This window comes from Chinchilla lanigera, unplaced genomic scaffold (genome assembly GCF_000276665.1).
Source record: "Chinchilla lanigera isolate Chin_1 unplaced genomic scaffold, ChiLan1.0 scaffold00043, whole genome shotgun sequence".
NCBI classification, from domain to species: Eukaryota; Metazoa; Chordata; class Mammalia; order Rodentia; family Chinchillidae; genus Chinchilla; species Chinchilla lanigera.
Genome location: NW_004955444.1, coordinates 6,485,760 through 6,508,916, shown reverse-complemented (window position 1 = coordinate 6,508,916; position 23,157 = coordinate 6,485,760). Strand labels below are relative to the sequence as shown.

The 23,157-nt window shown below is 42.1% G+C and overlaps 1 protein-coding gene across 7 annotated transcripts in view; it reads right to left on the bottom strand.

The window, feature by feature from the left end:
- Ube2w (ubiquitin-conjugating enzyme E2W (putative)) overlaps positions 1-23,157 on the bottom strand; it is an 82,677-nt gene that overhangs the window by 27,803 nt on the left and 31,717 nt on the right. For 6 of the 7 annotated variants that reach the window (XM_013518168.1, XM_013518167.1, XM_013518164.1 and 3 more), the window contains exons 4-5: positions 12,631-12,786; positions 8,456-8,531 (exon numbers count right to left, since the gene is read on the bottom strand). In XM_013518168.1, coding sequence (XP_013373622.1) covers positions 8,456-8,531; positions 12,631-12,786 — 232 coding nt within the window. The remainder of the gene's footprint in view (positions 1-8,455; positions 8,532-12,630; positions 12,787-23,157) is intronic. The other variant, XM_013518169.1, reaches the window with a different exon arrangement.

Below are 23,157 nucleotides of genomic sequence, written 5' to 3'. Positions count from 1 at the left end.
GTAATACCTTCTTGGCACATTGTATTTATGTAACACAACTTTTTAGTCAGGACCTATTTTATAAAATTTATTTCCCTAAACATATCTGAAGGATTTGAGGACTAGTTATTTTTCAGAGAGAAACTTCAGTGAGTACCAAGACTAATGGCAATTATCTGAGATTATGAAAACTCTCAAGAAATCTAAAAAATATTGGCCAAAATATTTTTTTTCAATCGTACAGACTGAACCCAAGGCCTTTGTTCTGAGCTACATCCCTAGCCCTTTTTGTTTTTTACTTTGAGACAAGGTCTCACTAAGTGACTAAGTTTCCTAGGCTAGGCTTGCACTTGAAGTCCACCTGCCTCGGCATCCCAGAGTGCTGGGATTATGGGCATAAGCTACCAGGCCTTTCCTGGCCAAAAGATTCTCCAAGCTATTCCATGTCAGGATTGACATTCTGCTAATAAAATTCCTACCTATAATGACTAAAAAAGAACAAAAACCCAATAAAGTCTGACTGCTATGCTAGGGAAACTCAAGGTGCATTTCATGATCCTATAATTAAAGTGTCATCTAAAGAGTGAAACAGGGCTGGGGATACAGTTCAGTGACATACGGGCCTGGTAAGCACAAGGTCCTGAGTTCAATTCCTGGTATTAAAAAAAAAAAAAGAGTGAAACAGAGTACCTTTTGAAATTCAATCAAGAACCAGGGGTACAGGTCAGTAGTAGAACATTTGTCTACTATGTTCAAGGCCCTAGCACCTCAGGGAAGAAAGCCCTATTATGCTGAGGGTCTAACTCAATGAAGAAGCATATGTTCAGCATACATAGTCCTGCATACAATTTCCAGCATCAAAATTAAAATGAAAAATCTAATTTATTAGAATCCTTTACATAAATAAAAAAGAATATGTTTAAGAAGAAAACAAACAAATAGTCTGTTTATATCCTCTAAATTTCATGTGGAAGTACTTGTTTCTTAAATTATTGTGGCACCTGGGTGTGGTGATGCACATCTGTAACCCCAGCACTCAGGAGGCTGAGGCAGAAGGACTGCTGGGAGTTCGAGGTCAGCCTGGGCCACAAAGTGAGTTCAAGGCCAGCCTGAACTGCATAGTGAAACCCTGTCTCAAAAAAAAAAAAAAAAAAGAAAAAAAAAGAAAGAAAAAAAAAGAAAAAGAAAAAAATTACTGTGGCATCTAGAATAAAGATCTATTTCAGCTGGGGGTGGTGGAACATGCTTGTAATCCCAGCTACTCAGGAGGATGAGGCAAGAAGATCCCAAGTTTGAGGCTAGCCTGGGCAAGGAAGGAAGGGCAGAAGGAAGAAAGGAGTGACGAAGGAAGAAGTAAGGGACGTGGGGGTGGACAAAGAACAAATTTACAAATACAAAAATTCTGAAAAAGTCAACTCTCTAATAGCATTCTAGGGACTCTGAAATCAATACTATATAATCACAGGTAAGTCTTTAAAACGATGGTACTGGGTTTCACCTAGTATGTCAACCTATGACAGACTTAACAGTGATACCAGATAACAACGTATTTAGTAAAGAAAGTTACAAAATTCACTTTGAAAACAGTGCTATCTAAGTAACTATTAAACATGTATCTACAGTGATATACTATCTTTGGTAGGCGCTGCATAAACATGTATTTATTAAGGCTGTTCAACATGTGGAAAGTTTTCATCAGTGCAGACTTTTGTAGAATGTGCTATCAAAACGATTAGGCAATCTCCATAAAACTATTATTCATATCCCAATCTCTATTTGGTTCAGATGTAAAAAGAGACTTAGGACTGAAATGAATACACTGTATGAATTTAGGACTGCTTTGAATACTGCAGTTTGGGGCAAACATTAAATTCTAAAGATGGTGTTCAGTCACCTATTCTGACAGCAGGATTCATAAGCACTTCTAAATCCATGCTGCCAAAAGCAATTGACAGTCTATAAATAAACTCCATACCTAGGTAGGGGTAAGTGTAAGTCAAGCCACACCATTGTTATGGCTTGTACCTAGGTGTCCCTCCAAACCCTCACGTAGTCATAGGTGGAGATTTCCGCAGGTGGCTGGATCCAGAGTGTGTGATGCTGGGATTAAGGAAGTGAAGACAGGACTGATTCATGGTGTGACGTTGCCACCTCCTGTTGCTTGCTGCTGCAGCTGCCTTCTGCCTGCTGGGCTTTATAGCCAGCTACAAACTGTGAGCTACAATAAACTTTTCCTCCTTTAACTTTGGGTGTCAGGTATTTTGTGTCAGCAGTAAGAGAAGTAACCAAGACAGAGTTTAATACCAAGAGTGGGGTCGCTGGTGTGACTATACCCGACCATGTGGTTCAGGAGCCTTTGGAAATGGCTTGTGGGAAGAGTCTGGATGGATCTGGAGATGCCAACTGAAGACACAGTCCTGAAATCCCTTAAGCTGTACTTGATGGGAGATGCTGGCCAGAGTTCAGAAGACCAGAAGGCAGACAAAAATGCTGCCAAACACCAGGCTCAGGAGGTTTCTGCTAGGAGCAAGGACTGCATTGGCTGGTGGACTCCAGACAGTGTGTGTCATAGCTTGGCAGAAAGTTTGTCTGCATTTTGCTCGTGTCCAGAGACTTTGCCTAAGACTTGAGAGTGAGGCTGGTGGACTGATCTGGCACAAGAAATTTAAAGGCAGTCTAAAGTTGAGGCAGTAGCATGGCTACTGCTGGGGGCTTTCAGCCAGAGACATGTTGAGAATCAAGAGGAAAGAGCCCAGCAGAATGATTTAAAATGTGAGGCTGGCCAGAAAGGAAGCTCCAATAAAGCTGTGGACTGCAAAGATACAGCAAAGAACTTTGCTGCTGAGAAAAAACAGGACAATGGAAAAGATGGCCTGAGAACACCACAAGCAGCAGCAGGACTCCAGCTTCTACAATCTCAGGTTGCAAAGGAGAAGAATTTAGTTTGAGAAGAGAACCCCAGAGCATTATGTTCCAGAATGTGCAGCTCAGAGAATCTACCCCATGGGACTGGGTTCAGAGTGATCCAAGCACTTAACTGTATAGCCAAGAAAGAGGGAAGCCTGGCTACTGGTGAGTAGCCAGGAAGCAGACCTTGGTGTCATCCATAGATGCCAGTTTTAGGTACATGCAGAATGTAAGAGTTATGGGGTCAGAAAGACTTCCACCCAGATTTCAGAAGAAGGCCTGGCAGGCCAGGCAGTGTGCCCCTGCGAGGGTAGTGTGTGAAGCTGTTTTGAGTATGAATGTACAGTGGAGGCCCTGTCAGGAACACAGACTGTCTGAGGAAAGCTACAAGGAAGCAGCAAAGCTGGCCCAACAGAGAAGCCCCAGGAGCCACAACCATTGGCAGAGCTCTGGGCAGAGCCACCCTACCCCTTTGGAGTTTGTGTCTGGCCACAGGCTGCCTGGCATGCTAGGCATGGAACTACAAGGACTTAGTGTCTGCCCCTGCTGGAGTCTGAACTTGCTTTGGTCCCATTATTTCTATCCCCCTATTTGGAATGGGACTGTTTATCTTGTGCCATTGTATGTTGGAAGTGTTTAACTCTCTTCTCACTTGTACAAAGGCTTACAGATAAGAGTGTGCTTTAAATATCAAAGGAGAATTTGGACTTGAACTTTTCAGCAATGCTGAAAATATTAGCATTTGGCATGTCTTAGAGACGGACTAAAATGTCTTTTACATAAAGGGATGTGCATGAGTCTTTGGGGCCCCCGGGGTGGAATGTTATGGCTTCTGTCCAGATGTGCACCCCACCAAAGCCTCATGTGGTTATAGGGAGAACTTTTTGGAGGCGGCTAGATCTAGAGCGTGTGATGCCGGGATTAAGGATGTAATGCTGGGATTGGTTCAAAGTGTGATGCTACAATCAAGGGGTCTCCTACCTCAAGTGTCAGTGCTACCCACCCTAAGGGCAGGTAGTCTGGACAGAATATAGGGAACAGAAAGAGGGCTGCTGCCATCACTTGTCACTGCTACTGCTGCTTGTCTGCTGCTGCCTCCTGCCTACTCTATAATGCCCCTCTGCCATGCCAACCTACCTTGGAGCCAGCCAACTATGGACTGAAACCTTCATAAACTGCGAGCTACAAAAAATTTTCACTCCTTGACAGCTTGTTTGGAGGTTCTAGCAGGGGAGCACAGCTACTCTTACACCTCCTCTGTTAGGGGTGGTTGTCTTCCTCAGTCACGCCTGCAGCTTTGGGAGGGACGCACATGGAGTGGGGAGGGAGGAAGGGGACATTATTAAGTAGATAAGCTATCTAAACACTCTACCAATTTATCTCCTATAACCCTAGGTTTCTGAGGGCAATACTCAGTAGGAGTCAGAGTGTATAACTGACCACTGTTCATTTTCTATCACTTTAAGGAGAGTGCTTCAAGAATCATAGATCTGTACTCTCCTCTGTGGAAAGCAATGACTTATTAAACTAAATTGAACATTCTTAATGATGACCCCAGGAACAACATGGTCATTATTAATAGATTCTAAATCTATTCTAAATCTAAATCACTGAAATATTTTTATGGCCTAATAAAAAGATACTTTGTGCTTTTATCAGGAATTGTGCTTGGTGTGGCAGCACACGCCTGTGAGTCCCAGCAGCCGGACAGCTGACGCAGGAGGATCCCAGCAAGTTCGAAGTACACCTGGGATACATATTGAGTTCAAGGCCCATTTGAACTACACAGCGAGACTCTGTCTCAAAATACGAACAGTCGCACCACAGATATATGCACCCATGTAGCACAATTTATAACCGTTCAATCTTGGAAACAGCCCAATGCCCATTAACTGAGGAATGGATAAAGAAGATGTGTTTCTGCATATAGTGGAGTACTGCTCACCATAAAGAAGGAGGAACTTGAAACTTTTATAAGTGGGTACAACTTGAGATCATACTCATAAGTGAAATTAACCAGGCCTACATGTCTAAACATCATATTGTCTCACTAGAGTGAGAAACACCAAAATGTACAATAGATACTGTGAGTTGGGAAGAAACTGTTCAAAAGAAAAGAGACGCTGTGATGGGGGAAAGGAGAAAGGAAGGGAAGAAAAAAGAAAAAAATATATATACAAGATAGTTAAGCTAGTTATATAGCTAGTTTCTCTTAGTTCAATGAAAAGAAAGGTGCTAATATTATTTGGGCAATATTTCATGCATATATGTTGTACTCTGAATAACTACTACAAAGATTAAAATAATATGCAATGTATTAATTATTGTTACTTCTCTCCAACTGCCTGCTTTGAAATTCTATTTTTTCTCTTTAAAATAAAGTAAAAAGAAATACAAACAGAAATTAAAACAAAAACGAGTATTTATTGTGTATGTTTAATAATACACAGCCCTGGAGCAGGGTGTAGTGCACACACCTGCACTCCCAGCACTCCTGAGAGGCTGAGGCAACAGTAGCACAATTTGAATCCAGCCTAGGCAATTCTTGTTTTGTTTGTTTTGTTTTTTCCGGTACTGGGAATTGAACTCATGACCTTGCGCTTGCCAGGCAGGAGCTGTGCCACTGAGCCAAATCCCCAGCCCCCAGCCTAGGCAATTGAGCAAGATCTCATCTCAAAAAAATAAAAGAGGGCTGTGGATATAGCTCAGTGTGAAGGCCCTTTTCCCACCCGCCCCTCACCAAGACGAAAAAAAAGAAGTTTGGGGCTTCAATCAATTCATTAATTTGTGCATTCAACCAGATGCAGATCTATCTGCTAAGAAAGACAGTAGGTCTGAATCACTGAATCATAGGTAAATTTCTTAACCCACCTGTATGCTGAACTGAGTTGTCTATCTCACAAACCTATTCGTGCCCCTTTAATTAGACTCCTTTATTTTTTTAACCTCATTCTCTCTACTCAATTGATCTGTCAAAGCTCACAGATCCCACCCTTAACTGGCAACATGGGGTATTTGCATTCCAATGCAGAGGTGACCGTCATTCTTCAGTGTACAGAAACTAGGAGTTCTAGAACACACTGACAGTCAACTTAAGTAATAAGACATGCACATTCACATACCAGTACAACATTTTTAAGATTTTTATTACCCAAACACCAGTACAGTTGTTTTTCATACTCTAATAATTACTGTGTGCAAAAGAATCTCAAAAGAAATCAATATAATAAAGTATGATGAATATCACTGGGCATGGTGGTGCAGGCCTATAATCCCAGCGCTTGAGAGGCTGAGGCAGGAGGATCACTGCAAGTTTGAGGCCACCCTGGGCTACAAAGTGGGCTCAAGGCCAGCCTGAACTACATAGCAAGATCCTGTCTCCAAAAAAAAAAAAAAAAGCATCAAATAATGTATGATGCACATAAAGATAATAACAATATGGTAGCAGTGACTGGCCTCATTCTACTAAATAATGAAGCAGAAGACCACAACTTTAAGACTTTTTTCCCCTAGGAACCCAACCCTGTGTCTGGCAGCTCCACTTTGATGTATGAGCTGAGGCCTCTTAAAAGAACCAGGAGACGAAATAACTTTCAGGTCTTGTCTCACAAACAGCTTCTCCATGCTGCGTTCAGGAATCCCCGCTGGAGCGTGCGTGTGACCCTCATAGAAACCAGAACTCCCTTCCCTCTCTGCTTACATCTGACAAGCGCTCTAGCCCACCATGACCCAAGTATGTTGGTCAGCACCACACCTGGTGAGTGTGAGCGGGCACCTTGGGCATGCAACTCCACTTGGCCTCTAGAAACTGAAGTGCTAAGTGTTCTGACAAATTCATCCAACCCTAAATTAGACTTTTTCAATCTCTGATTCCTTCTGTCTTGGGGTGTGGAGGATGCAGGGCCACATTCATGCTAAGCACATGTCCTACCACAAGCTACACCCCCAGGCCTGACTCTGCTACTTTTGGTTAGTTTGCAGGTCACATATGGAAGTTGGTCTCTCCTTGTAATCCTTTGAGAATTAGATAGTGCTAAGGAATCTCAAGGGTATACATTTCTTGGTAAGTACGTGTTACAGGGAGAACATGATGAATAGAGATCACCTGGGATTAAAACCGGTAGGTAGAAAAAGACATGCTAACATCTAAACATTATAACAAAGCTGCAGGCTATGCTCTCCAAGAGTGAGTGTGATTACCTTTTTATTAAGATTATCCAAATTCAACTACAATGCCATGATGTGCTATTATTTACACTGCTTAACTCATACTCTTTAATTTTTAAAGGAGAAGAAAATATGTGTTAACAGAAGTCAAAATGCTTTAGCTTTTTAAAGGTGAAGAAAGAATTCAAAGCTACCTTACGCGGACGATGTAACAGGTGCTCCACCATCTCAATGAGTAAGAAATACTATCTCTCCCTGATTGCAACAAGTCTGCCCCTTTGGAAGGGGGGAGCAGCAGAAGGGGCTGACTCAGGCACTCAGGGTTCAAGCGGGAACAGAAAATATATTGAGATGTGAAAGGTCTTTGTAAATCAGGAGCCAGAATTATCCATAAATGGAAAAACTTTGTGAGCCTCTGGAATTGGAAACTGGACTAGGATAGTCACGGTTCAAGTGAATTAGAAGTCAGTGACTTTTTAAAATGGCTAATCTATACTAAGGGGAAAAGACAGAGGAATTTTTTAATCTGTTTATTTGGAAAACTAATTTCTATATATATACTGTAAGAGGTTTATTTAGTCTGAAAAACTTCATTTTTCCTTTTGGGAATTTGGCTTACCTGGGGATTACACGTCTTTGAACTATTAAGAAAAAAAAAAAACCTTCCTACTTTATTTGGGAAACTATAACCTTAGTAACATACAATTTGTAATTCTATGAAAACTAATTTCTACTGTGAATTGTATATTAATTTAAAGAATTAACTTCTATATTTGTTATACCCTATGAACCTTTCCCCAATTCCTTTTCAAAAGCAAGTAAATTCTGAAAGTATCTTAGATAAAGGACTTCTCATAAATATTTTCAACTATATAAGTCAGCATTAGAGAGTGCTGAAAAGTTTATCAACAGCTAGTTCTATTCCGAGCTACGGAATACTAAGGAGTTCCTTTCTGTAATAAAATGGTAGTGTCAGATGTTAAAGCAGTTAATGTAATTACAGGCAGCAGGGTGAGTAATGGGGATTGAACCCAAGGCTGTACAGCCCTTTTTTGTTTTGTTCTTTTTTGAGACGGTCTTGCTAAGTCACTAAGTGGCCCAGTCTGGGCTCAAACTATTGATCTTCCTTCCTCAGTCTCCCAGAGTGCCAGGATTACAGGCATGCACCATCACCTCCCTGACTGTAATGCTGTATTTATTTGTATCATGGCTATGACTTTGTTAGCCCCACCAAAAATCTAGTCTAACTTATCCATGACATATCTTGCAGCACTTTAAAGCATATATTCCACATTACAAAAATATGCCATCAAATATCCTCTCTGTTTTCGTAAGTCTTAGCAAACAGATATACAACTTTCAAACCAAAATACTATAGTTACTCCAAATTAAAACTGCTTACCATGATACCACCATTTCGTTTTCTTTGGATTCTTGTTACATGTTCGCACGTAGAAAGAATTATCTGGCGGTCGTCTCTGAAACCAAAAACAACAACAACAACAGAAGAGATAAAACAGGTGAGTTCTAAGCTAGAATAACTAAGCGGGAGACGGTTTTAAGCAGAGTCACTATGGAATTAACATATTTAAGCCCAACATGGAAAAACTAAGAACTGTAAGTATATTCTGGGAAATGCAGACTTTTGACACTCAGACTGTGTTTTTAAAGAGCGGTGTTTGGGTGGGTGTGCTCTGGCTTGGGTTCTAAGAGCAACACTAGAGGATAATTAACAACCAAATGGGAGCAAAAAAGACAGATGAAGCCAAAACTCTTTACACATCTCCCTCCAAGTAATTTAATAGTCACTTCTGTGAACTAATTAAAATAGAAAAGTCTACCTAACTTAAGGGTCTGAGGAGCCAGAATAATTTGTAAAACTTTACAAGGCCTAGGAGTGTAGCTCAGTGGTACAAAGCTTGTCTAGCCCTGCTTCCATCCCCAGCACTTCACTAGAATAAGTAAAAATAAAAAGAGCCACATGGCGGCACACGCCACAATCCCAGCGCTCCAGGAGGTGAGGACTGTGAATTCAATCCCAGCTTAGGCAAATCAGGGCATCAGTGAGACCCTGCCTTCAAAAAAAGGGGGGAACGGGCAGGGGGGCAGTCTGGGGATGTAGCTCAGTGCAAACACCTAGGTTCAATCCCTAGTACTACAAAAAAAAGAGAAGTAACACACACACCCCCCCACACATACACACTTTAATACATCGCTAAGGATCAACCAAAAGATTCAGGTTCTTTTTTTCTTTCTTTTCAGCACTGAGGATTGGATCCAGGGCTTTTGCACGAGCTACACCCTCTTTTTTTTTTTTTTGAGGCAGGCCCTTGCTAAGTGGCTGACTTGCCTCGGCTGGGGTTGAACTTCTGATCCCCCTGCCTTAGCTTCCCAGAGTGCTGGCATTAAGCTGTGCGCCACCACCGTGTTTCTAAACAATATGTACGAAGACATAAATCAGCACTCCCGCCACGCCACGGCCTTTGCGCTGTTTCTACGCCCTGATGAATGCAACGTGAGAAACTCAGGGCAGTTCCGCAGGAGAAGCAGACCAGGCACGCTGCCGCCAACAGCGCTGGAAGGAGATGCTGGAAGAGGCTTTTCCCACCCAGATGCAGGAAATACACGGCCACCTGCGAGGGTGTGGTAACATGTCAAATTTACAGTGAAGCCACTAAACGAAGGTTTGCAGACCATACGGCAGACGACCTCATGTATTAGCTACCTTGCTGCCTACTTTCCGAATTATTCTAATAACTTGCTTTTTCTCCCATTCTTAAATATTTTGTAATTCTGACCTTAAGTGAACTATGTTTTTTATTTTGTTTTGTTTTTTGTTTTTTTCCAGTACTGGGAATCGAACTCACAACCTTGCGCTTGCCAGGCAGGCGCTGTGCCACTGAGCTAAATCCCCAGCCCCAAGTGAACTATGTTTAGCTAAGCAAATGAAGATGAAAGTTTAAAAAGTCCTTTCCTCAATGAGACTGATCAAAAGAGACAGTATTTAAATAAGGACCAACCAGAAAACAAGGGTGAGCAGGACTTCCTAGACAGCAGGTAGGAAAGCACCTGCACACCTGGCGCCCCTGAAACTCACACACATGAACAGCATCTCCGCTGCGCGTCCCAACGGCCTTGCAAGTTAATTGTGGTTTCATTTTTAAAAAAGAACACTAGGGCAAAAGATGTTATAACTACAGCACTTCAAGATTAATCTGTTAATACAATTGGAGAAAACTCCTGAAAAGTATGAAATCTATGTATAACTGCTTTATTTCCTCTGCACCTGTGTCACCCAGCACTCAGAACTGCAAAAGTAACAGACACCTAATACACTTTCTCCCAAATTTTATATTTCACAGGAATTCTGACTGCCAAGTCATCTTAGTTAAGTACATTAATTATTCTGTAACAAATACAGCTTATCAGTACCTTAAGTGGAGACCTTAGTCTTGTACTGCGTATGAACGAAACTACTAGCAAACACCTATTATGTGAAAGGACGTAAGAGGCATAGAGAGCACAGTCCTGTTCTGGTTTGTGATGCTAAACCACTACACTTAATGTAAACAAAAGCTAATAGCCCTAAGGCACGTGCAGAAACCATGGGCAGATACCACTGGTGATCATCTCTTTTTAAGTTTTATTACATTTCATAAGCACCATTTCATCTTCCTATGATCATTACGCATAACAGGTATACAGAAGCCTCACAACTGCCGAACGCTCTCCAGTCCACATGAAAGTTGAAAATGTATGTACTGATCGTGGGTGAGAGGAAAAACTATGCAGTAGTGAGTAACACTTACTTCCAAGACCTTTAGAGATAAAACTCACTCAAAGCCTTACGATGTAGCTTAGGAAAAAAACCTCAAAAGAGAGGAAACTAAAGTTAAAAGGTGGTATCAATATTAGATGCACGTACCTTATGTCATCTAAGATGTGTTATTTTCTGCACATCTGTGAATTTTAATTAATGATGTGTCATAGTTTAACTGCTAATTTTTTCCTTTTATGTATAACATTTGCATACTAAGGGCTCATAACCCTACCATTCCAAAAAACAATTTACCCAATTATTTCCTATACTTATTTGAACAAAGAACTCTCTTCTTTGTATTTTATACCAAACACCAAGAACCTCCTATAGACCAGACATGCCAAGAAACTCAGTGAAATAATGGCTTAATCTGTTTCAGATTCTAAATAACCTACCATTTAAAATACATACTAATTTAATCACAATGGCAGTCTGACCAGCACTCTGGGACACTGAAGCAGTACGATCACAAGGTCAGGTCCTGCCTGGGCAACTTTGCAACTTAGTGAGATCCTGTCCCTAAAAGCAGGGGAGCCATGAGCGCAGCACAGTGGCACAGTGCCCGTGGGTTCAACCCCCAGTTCCATTTATTCACTGTAAATAAATAAACAAGCCAACAAACAGCAGTCAGTTTGATTTAGAGGACAAGGGAAAAAAACTGCTAAATACACATGCCCATGTACCGCTCCCTAATCTCCTGTAAATAATACAAAGGCAAGCCTCAGGGAAAAGGAAGGCTTTCAAATATAGAAATAATCAATACTGTCCCACACTAACCCTCCAACAGGAGCATGAGAGGACCAGAACAGAGCACGCAGGTGTCTAAAGGGCGCTGGGAACTCCACTCATGCGGTGTTTCATTCTGGCCTCTCTTCCCTCCACCTTCACCAGACACAGTATCTGTGGATTTCAAAAAGTTGCACAGGAGAAGCCCTGAAAATTCTACTGGTCAGTGGACTCCCTCCTCCTTCCACATGATCATTCAAGGAAACCTTTATTTCTGGGGCATCTTCTAAAAGGCTGGACGGATAGGAGCTGGCAGAGGGAGGAAAGAGAGGAGCTATACTTAATGTCTCTAGGCCTTCAACTACAAAATCTAGAAAAAAGGAATTTTTAATATACCTTTACCCTGTGCATGCTGATGGAAATAAAATTCAGATTTATGAATTTAACAAAACAGCAAGTCATTTATAGAATATTGAACATTTAAATTTTCTTCTTGGAATGAAAGATAAAAATAATATCCCAATTTATTTTTTATTAGTATATGTTTGCAATATATAGTAATTACATTTGTTTTGAGGACCTGGTATATACACGTATCACATTTTTACTTCCCTTTTCCCCTTCCCCAGATTCCCTTCCAATCTCCAGAAAGTCAACTTCACTGTTTCCTACCATCTCTCCTTTATCTTCCCCTTTATTTATATTTTTGGTTTCTCATATAAGAAATCATGAGATATTTAACTTTCTGTTTCACAAGTGTTTTATTTCCTTTAACATTCCAATTTACTCTTTTTTTTTTTTTTTTGCGGTACCGGGGATCCAACTCACACCCTTGTGCTTGCCATGCTGGTGCTGTGCCGCTGAGCTAAATCCCCAGCCCGCCACTTTACTCTTAATCATGACATTCCCTGTACTTTTATAAGGCAAAGTACAAGTTCTTCCTTCAAATAAAAATAAGTACATATGAAAATTATTACTCTACCTAAACTGAAAGGAGAGACATTACCTAGAATAATTCTGAAAATTCCTACCTTTTCTTTGCAGCTGGAAAGCATGCTAATAATGCTAAGACAAACTGACTGGACTGAGAGCGCCGGGGACCAGTCTTCCGTTAGGATGGATAAACAGATATGACCATTGCTATACACATGAGGGTGAACAGGAATATTCTCACCAGTAAACATGACCTGAGGAAGAATAAAATTCCATTAACACGCACAATTCTGCACTACCAAAAACTCTGTATTTTCCACATATAACAAGTGTTGATTAATAACCAACCAAAATTAATGCCAGGAACAGATAAACAACTGTTTTGTTTCTTTTCATTAACTCAATAGTACCAGTTTAACTGTACAAATATCTATGTGGTAAAGGGGGGAAATCTAGATTATTTTATATTTTATTTTTCATAAATTGCCCTTAAAATTTCTAAATTGCTATGCACTTTTTTGCTGGTGAAATACAGGTTACATTTATATGAACGGTTTTTCAAGTTCTACCCATGACTGCCCATAAAGATCAACTAAATTCTAAACCACAGTAACCTATTTTGAGACATTATTTTAAAAAAAGGTGGTAGGACTGCCCCTTCACCTCCAACAATGCTAGCACCTAAGGTGCAATATGCAGAAGAAAATGAATACTATATATTCCACCTCCTCTAAATATTCATTATGATGTGCACAAATTACTAGCTAATCAGCAAATAACTCTGTCTAGATGGTAGGGGAGGCAAAGATTGACTGAGTCTTCAAATTACTTCTGTTTTTCTCCCTCCTTTTACTCAATTTCTCCAACACTATTTTTCTGTTCTCCATCTCGTCTCACCATTGCTGTGAGTGTAACATATCTCTTATTTCCTTCCTGTGCCCTGAAAGTTCAACAAACAGAGTAACAGTTGTGTTTCTTAAAGAGGCCTCTGGGGGAAAAGGAAACTGACACCATGGATGATCCCGTCCCTACGCCCACCTGCCTCTCAGGATCACATAGGTCTCTCCCCCATTTCTACCAGCAGCTGGAGCCCCAGGGAGACCCAGTATCTTCCAAAGATCCTGGCAGATTTGCAGATAGGCCCCCAGACTCTTATGATGCACCTGCTGGACATGGCTTTTTCTGGGTTCAGTACTGGGATCCAGATTTAGATAGGAGGAGAAGGGCTGAGAGCCAGATCACAATTATGGCTGTTGCCACTGGCACTGCTATAAACACACCCAAGGAGGCCAAGGGAAAACCCAGGGCCAATCGAACCTACAGGAAGCCTGGACACGGGGCGTGCAACTGTACCAAGCCACGGCCCCCGCCCTGCTCCATGTGTCAGGCGGTCAATGTGCCTGATTCATGGCATTGGAAGATTGACTTCCCCTGCTCCTAGAGAGAGGGAGGTCAGCCAAACCCTGACCTCCCACTGTAATGAAAGACTAGGTAAATGGCGCCTAGGACAATCTGCAATGCCCCCATCCCAAGACATCTCTATCTCCTATGAAAAAGCACCAGTGACTGCACAACATATGTAAGCAAACTCAATTATTCTGTTTTAATTTCCTTCTCAGGAAAACTCTCAGCTAGATCTACAGCCATATTTGGAGTTGAGGGGAGCCCGAGTGGGAATTTCTTTACACCTGCTTTGACACAGCAATTCAAAGGCCAACTGTTTAACCATGAGGTTGTGTTTTTTGTTTTTGTCTTTTTGAGACAAGGTTTCACTATGTACTTCAGGCTGGTCTTGAACTCACTTTGTAGCCAAGGCTGGCCTCCAACTCACAGTGATCCTCCTGCCTCAGCCTCCCAGCGCTGGGATTACAGGCATGAGCCACCGCGCCCGTCTTAACCAAGAGTTTCTCATTGTCCCATGGTGTCCTCCTACTCCCTTACTAGGAAGAAATTTATGAGTAAAATTAGAGTCTGTCTTCCCAAGCATGTCGCTGTCATTCATTATAAGAGACACCGAAGAAATACGTCTGATGTCTCTTTAGGAAATCAAAAGGCTGACAGGCAAGAAACGCAGCCTTACAACCCCGCAAAACCCTAGCCGTAGTTCCTGTTCCTGAAGAACCATTCAGACTGGTCCTTCCTCCAGGGATGCAGTGCAAAGCTATACCTCACACAGGAAACTGTCACTACGATTTTTACACAACTAGGATTAGTGGCCACTCACCAAAATGCCTGCAAAGCTTGCCCACTAACCCTGCCAACCTCAGACTAGCGTTGTTGGAACCTGCACAGAGGAGAGGGCCGTATCTTGGGGCGGGCGACAGGGACTGGCAATTATGAGCCAGTTCCAACCCAACTGTCTGATGAAAAGACCACCCCAAAGAGGAAAGGTACTCCTGTGAACCCCTGAAAGACCCGAGGTTCCTCTTCAAAAAGCAAGACTCTAGTACTGCTCTGGATAGAGTCACTAATGACCCAGAATTCACCACAGCTTAGATGGGCACCTTTACAGAGACTCCTTCATTCGATCCATAATGTGGATAATCTTTTTCTTCCAATCAGATTTTATTGGTACATTTTAGATACACGTAATGATCACACTCATCACAGAGAATTTGTATCTGTACATGATATAACTTGACTCTTACCTTGCTAGGGCTATGGCTCTTAGTAATTTACCTAATACTGCTCTTTGCTATGCTTTGCCCACCACAGGACACATGGAACTCTGACCATGGAACTCCTTCTAATAATAAAGTTACTCTCCTGACACATCCACCAAGGTTCCTCCCGGCGAACAGGCAGCTCAGCAGTACTAACTTCCTTCTTCCTGTCTTCTGACAAGATTTCCTCAACCTCATCAGTGAGCGACAAACATCCAAGGCCGCGGGACAGCACACAGTGCCCAGTGGGCAGGGCTCCAGCCCCTTCACAGGAGGGAGCCATGTGAAGATGGAATCCGCGCCCTCAACACCCCATGAAGATTTAAGCACATCAGGAGATTAGGGTGTAGCTGGCCAGCCGGGCAAGTGGGGACCTGTTAATCAGGAAGATCAAGGACACCTGTGCCCCTGCCCTGTACCTGGCATCAATGAGAAAATGCAAGAACTCCGGCAGGTTTTTGATAGGATGGCCCAGATCCAACACCAGCCTGAGGAGTGAGAGACACAGAAGCTGGCCATCAGTAAGCTCTGCGCCACTACGCTCTGCTCCGTGGTCTGCTCCCAACCTGCAGAGTGAACCATTTCTCTTACTTTTTTTTTGTACTGAGACCTTGCACTTGCCAGGTGGGCGCTGAGCTATACCCCCGGCCCTCTTTTCCTACTTTTGTTTGGGCTGCACTCACTCTGCAGAGCATGTTTCTTTTCCTACCTTTAATAAATATAACCCACTACTTTTAAAAAATGTAATACTGTAAGAACTAAATCAGTTCACCATGTATAATAGAGTGGTAAATCTGATAAAAATAAGCAGGGGTTGAAATTTTAGCAGTTTTCCACGCAGCCTTCTCTTCTTGGTTCTCCAACGTGTAGCCACAGCTCCCCACCCTCCTCGTTACCATCAGCACGCCGCGCCTGGACACAAGCAACGAGACGTGGGTTCCCCTGATGGTAACCCTTCTTTCCTCTGCGTGTCCTCAGGTCTCCCAGCTTCATCCAGAAAGCTTCAGTGAGACACTGCCCACTGTTCACACCCCCTCCGCAGGCACCTCACATGCTAGACAACCTGCAGCACTGAAAATCGTTATTCAAGAAAACCTGACCCCATGGGAAGCCTGACCACCACCACACAAAGGAGCAAGGAGAGCAGAGACAACAGAAACCAGAGCGAAACGCCGCAGAACCAGACCGGACCCCACAGTGAAGGAACTCAGGGAGAAGAACCCTGGTACAGGTCAGGGAGGGGGAAGGAGGATAAAAGGAAAAGTCATCAGACTTTTCTCCCAGGGCTTCTAAACGGCCTTATATCAAGGCAAGTGTATTTTCAGCTTTGATTTCAGCATCAGTACGGCTTCAAGATCAAACACAGAATTTCCTTTCCTCTAAAATATTCTCCCTACTAGTTTGAAAATAACCACATTTTTCCCAATAAAAATTAATTTGAAAAGTTTAATAAGTATATCAAGATAGTCACAAGCTAATATGGGTTCATTTCATATATATTTCTTTCAAATAGAATTCTCTCACAGAGGAAGAAGGTATAAATAGTGGATATTTGAAAGAAAGAAAGAACTAATATCAGGAGGAGACAGAGAAGAAAAGAAGCAAAAGAATTAAAGTACTAAGCTTAAGTACTTCACGTTTTTTACGGACACCTTTCCTGTGCTTCCCGATGCCTGAGCTAAATAGCCAAGGTATTCACCGTGCAGGACCCCCCTTCATCAGCCCCCAAACACCCTTCGACTTGTATCTCCAGCCCTCCATGTGTCCGCACATACAACTGCAACAGCACGTGTTCACGATGTCACACCGGCCAAGTCCCTCTGCCAAGCCCTGTACTTCTCACATGAACTCTCCCTGTCTTGCGAAGTCCAGTTCAACCAGTTCAAACAGATTTCTCTCCTTAGCCCATTCTAAATCAGTCACCGCTTTCTCTTTCACTCTTAAAGCATTCAATTCATTGTCCCCCGGGGGTTTTCACTGACTTCTCTCTTTATTCATACTCGATACCAATCTATCGGCAAACCCTATTGTTCCAACCCTTTAGAAGGCCCAAACCATGGCCTCCATAACTTCCGAAGCTAATCTTCTAATGCAAGTCCCCAGCACTTCTCCACTGGATTACAACACTCCCTGTGCCGCATGCCCTCAACAGCACTGGCCAACAGCAGCCTCTAAACAGGATCATGTCACTCCTCCTCTCAACACCTTGCGAAGCCTCTCCCATTTCACTCAGAGTCAGTCTCAATTCTCACACAGTGGCTATAAACGTCACAGCACCATCTGCGAGGGCCGCCTGGCCCACATGATTTCTCTGACCACTTCCCCTCTTGCTTACACGCTATCCCAGTGTGTAACTCCTTGTGCTCCAGATTCAGGATCTTTACATTTTGTCTTCACCTATTCCTTCTCTCGCCTTTCACTGATCCTCTTCCTGATCCTCTTTCTGATCCTTGTCCAATGTTACCTTCTCAGCAAAACTCTTCCAACCAATCTATCCCATACCTGAACACCTATCACACTCCTAGATGTTTTTTCTGCTATTTTACTTGTTTATTATCACTCTCTCCCACAAGAATACAAGGTTCACATAAGGCAAAAACTGTTGCTGCAGTCATTTCTGTTTGGGGACAGGGTCTTGCCCAGATCTGTATAGAACCCCTGAGCTCGTCACCCACCCACTTCAACCTGAGCCTCCCAAGAGAGGGATTATACACACACCTGCTCCTGGCTACGGCTGCAGTTTGGGTCACCAAAGACGCACCAGCACCTAGCACAGTGTCTGCCACATGACGTGTACTCAATACATATAGGATGAACGACTAAACATCTACCTATTCACATACTAAACAGACATAAGCTACATAAAGGCAGGCCCAATGCCTTTTCAATTTCTATGTTCTCTTCCACTTCTCAAGTTCAATACATGTTGAGTTAACCAAAAATTTACCTGTATCCCATTCATATACTGAAAGATACTTTCTACATGGCAGGTAAATAAATGCACATTAGAGAAAAAGAGCAATAAAAGGGTGCCTCATCTTTGTTCCCATATGAACTGAAAACACTTATGTTATTTCTCTTAAAGCAAATAACAAAACCAAACAGTACGAGGAGATACAGGTGATGATCAAAAAGTATAGTGAATGTTTATTTATTTACTTATTTATTACAGAGGATTAAAAATGGCAGAGTAACAACTGGCAGCAAAACACACCCTTCTGCAGGACCTGGAATCCAGACACCTGGAAAATAACAACTTGGATCAAGGAAAAAAAGTAGGTATCTGGGAACAGAGAGGAAGCTGACAAGAAAACTGGAAAATACAGAGAAGCTGCTGAAACAAAGCACAATGCAGAACCATCTAAAAAGTTAACCCGGGCTCCTGGGGAGAGGGACTGAGGGGAAGAGGGCCCACAAACCTACAGGCCATAGGCCATAAAGCTAGGCAATGAAAGCCATGACTTGGGGCAGAGAGACAAACGGGGAGCAGCTGGAGCGAACAGAGCCTCAGGGCAGACACCACTGACCAACCACATCCAACCGGAAAGGCAGGGCGGGATCCAGCACTCACACAGAAACATGAATGAGGAGACAAAACGGGTTTCCGCAGTGATTCACTATCACCCCCCGCCTCTGGAAGATTCCGGCAGACCCTGGAAAGAAACTAGTTACTCAAAAACATGGAGAAATCTTGTCTGGACTCATTTCTCTTTCTCCTTACTAATGTGTTGGGATCTGAGGTCTTTCTTCCTTTTTTCTTTACTCTCTGTTCTTTTCTGTTCCTTTTTATCTAATTCTATTTATTTTCTTTTACTCCTTAAGAGGATCCCTTATTTCACTTTTCTTTCCTCCTCCTCATCTTTCACTTTTCAAGTTTTACTTCTTTGATTTTCCCTTTCCCTACTCTAGATCTATTAAGCGTTAATTATCTCTAGATATTTAGTGGACTCTATGCTACTACTGTTGAATTCCTTTCTCTTGTTAATGCTGGCATCACTGTTTAATAGATATTTACTCTGTGTCAGTATTTGTTTTTGTCTCTATAGTTACAAACCTCTTTTCTATTAAAGGTGGTGCTACAGTAGCTTTTATTGGTTGGTTTTTGTTTTTGTTTCATTTTGTTTTTGGTCCTTTTGAGACAGGGTCTCACCACGCAGTTCAGGCTGGCCTTGAGCTCACTGCGTGGCCCAGGCTGGTCTCGAACTTGCAACGATCCTCCTGCCACAGGCATGCACACACCTGGCTTTTATTGGTTCTCATTATAGGTCAACATCCAGTTTGTCTCTGACTCTGTTATTGTTGCTGATTGTTGCTATGGCCAGGATGGTATAGTGGCTGTTACTAATCGGTTTTTACTGTATCCCGTATCTGGTTTGTCTTTGTGTCATCAACAATCATGCAGTTCATTTCCAGGGAACTGAGCACTGGGAGAATTACACTCCGCCTTCCCCTCTCCAAAATAACCAAGGTGGTCGGATCTTGAGGTGCACAGAGGCGAAGGTCTACCGTGAGCCACACCTAGAGCACATCGCCGGAAAGCAGACACTAAAGAGACCGCCACGCGAGCAGCTAAGTCTGTCTACTATAACCCGCGTTTAACCCTGCGTGCATGTTACACCCAACTCAGTGCACGAGCACACCCACACACACACACACACAACAGAAACATGGAAGACATGGCAACAAAACGCCTCCAGGAACTCCCAACTTTCCGAAAGCTGGCCTTTCAGACATCAATGCGGAGGGAATCAAAAGCCAAACAGGTAAAATTTTTTTTATTTTAAAGAGAAAAAAAAATTTCAAAGCAAGATAATAGGAGAGTAACAATGGTTAATACACTGCACATTCAAGGAGCTGAATTATACAAAGATTATAAAAAAGACAAAAAAGCAGACCAATAAGGCAGCTGGCAAGGTCAAAGATGATACAGCCAAACAGATAATGAGTTTAATAAAATAATTAGTGAGCTTGCAGAGGACACTAATAAAGGACTAGCTGAGCTCAACAAAGCAACACAAAACAAGAATGACCAGCTTAGCAAAGAATTAACAATCCATGAGAAAATATCAAGCAGAAATCCCGGAGATTAAAAAAAAATTCTATTGCAAGTATGAGCAGCAGAAGTGACCGATGTGAGGACAGAGTGTCAGAACTGGAAGAAAGGTCTGACGCAGGTGACCATATACTCAGATTCCTTAAAAAAAAACAAGTGAACAAGGAAAATGGATCCAACACCTGCTAATGCAAGGAGTAATCTAAGATTAAATGAAACTATGTAAACACATGGATATTAAACAATACACTATTTACTAATCAACAGGTCACACAGAAGAGGTCAAGGATGAAATCAGACACTTCCCAGAATCAAAATGATACTGCAGGTACAACGTATCAGAACCTAGGTGACGCAATGGAAGAAGTTCTCCGAAGGAAGCTTATAGCTATGAATGCCCACATCAGAAGAACAGAGCAAGCCCAAATAAACAATCTAATGGCGCACCGCAAGGTCCTAGAAAAAAATAAGAACAACCCAAATCCAGCACTAGCACAAGGAAGGAAATTATGAAGATCCAAAAAGAAACTAATGCAATTGAGACTAGTATTGAATCCCTCAACCCAGAGATGTTTCCTAGGAAGACTGCTGCCACTATTTACCCTGAACATAGACAACCTGTGACACGACGTTTTTAAAGGCCTTTATGTGAACTATGAGACTGTAATTTTCTAAGCACTGTTCATGGGGTAGGAAAATTATGTTTATTTACTAATTCTGATCAGAAAAATAGGCCAGGAAAACTCATGGTATCCATTAGATTTTAACTGAAAGGTGCAATTCCTTCTAATCACAATTGTATAATAAGGATAAAACACTAACTTAATGTGTATTCATTTTAAATTGTTATGTATTTTTAAACTGCCAAGAAAAATAAACTGTTTTGTCTATTTGAAGCTTTTTCCAATTAAAAAAAAAAAAAAAGAAATTGAGACTAAAAGTAACAATGCAAAGAATCAATGAGTCTTAAGAACTGGCTCTTTGAGGGGCTGGGGATTTAGCTCAGTGGCAAAAGCGCCTGCCTGGCAAGTGCAAGGTCGTGAGTTCGGTTCCCGGTACCGGTACCGGAGGAAAACCAAAAAAAAAAAAAAAAAAACTGGCATTTATTTGAAATAAATAAAATAAACCTTAGCCAATCTCACCAAAAAAGGAAAGACCATATCAGTGTAATTAGAAATGAAAAAGGCAAAATGACAAAGGACACTGATGAAATCCAGGATACTGTAAGTAACTACTTTGAAAACATACTACAATAAGCTGGGAGACTCCACAAAAAAATGGGTAAATTCCTAGATATATATGAGTTACAAAACTGAATCAAGAAGATACAAGCACTAAAATTGAGGCAGTAATAAAGAAACCTACCAAATAATCCAGGACCCAGTGGATTCACCACTGAATTCTACAAGAACTTCAGGAAGACCTAACACCAATACTCCTCAAACACTTTAATGAAACTGAAAGAGAAGGAGTACTGCCTAACACTCCTAGAAACTAGCATTACCTTTATTCCAAAACAGACAGGAATTCAACTAAAAAAGAAAGCTATAGGACAATCACTTTAATAAGGAACACAGATCCAAAAATTCTCAGTACGTTACTGGGAAACAGAATTCAACAAATCCTCAAAAAGATCATACTTACATACATACATACATACATAAAAACAAATAGGCTTCATCCCAGAGATGCAAGGATGGTTTGACATATGCAAATCAATATTTTGCACATAAATAGAAGCAAAGACAAGACTCATAATCATCTCAATTGACACAGAAAAAGCCCTTGGCAAAATCAAGCATCCATTTAGGATTAAAAAAAACAAAAAACCCTGAAGAAAATAACTGTACAAGGACCTTATTTTAATCTAACAAAAACCATGTATGACAAACCAGTATCATACTAAATGGAAAAAACTGAAAATTTCCCCTCTACAATCAGGAACCAGACGAGCATGTTGACTGTCATCATGCCTATTCATTACAGATCTTGAAACATTAGCCAGAGCAATCGGGCAAGAGAAAGAAAGAAAAGGGATACATATAGTAAAGTAAAAAGTCAAATTATCATTATTTGCAGGTGACAGATTCCTCACATGGCAGACCCAAAAGAATTCCACCAAGAGTATCCCAGAATAACCAAATTCAGCCAAGTACCAAGAGACAAAATCAACACACAAAAATCAACAGCATTCCTGGGGTACCTCCACACTGGGCCCGCTGCCCTTGAAGCTTCATCTGACCACAGGAAATGTAGACTGCCCCAAGGGTTTTACAATCTGGTGAGAGAAAGGGACGGAAGAGAACTGTAGGGTGCTGTCCCTCCAAACTCCCACTTCAGGGCGAGGCACTTCCCTGGCCAGAATCAGCAACAGAGGCTGCCCGTGCCCCTTCCAGAGCTCCAGGTCCTATCAGCCACTTCTGGTGTCGGACCTTCCCATCCAGCCCAGGTTCATTCAGCTGTCCAAAACACGTCTGTATAATGTAATAGAAAAGTTCTGAAGCCATTAAGTAAACAAAAGCGTGGAGCGTATTAAACAAGAGGAACACCTCTGCAAGTAGTCGTGGAAGCCCTAGAGCTGCACATGCAGCTAACGACTGTAAGAACCCTGGACAAAACTGGAAAGAGCACCAATATAAGGTACACGTCTCACAGGAAAAAGTGACCGCGCCGAAAAAGCAGCACAGTGTAGATGCACAAACACTGGAAGCACTGACTCTTCAAGCAAAAATCAACGCCGGGAGGGCGGCAGAAGCTCTCCGTGAAGCCGCTAGTTTCAGGCTGGTTACGCCAGGGCGGTGCGACTGCTGTGCAGTGGCTGAAGAACTGGGGAAGGCAGCGAGGGTGCAAACACCCGGCAGCAGAGCCCTAGCTTAGGACGGAGAGTCCGAATGAGAAGCACCCTTCAG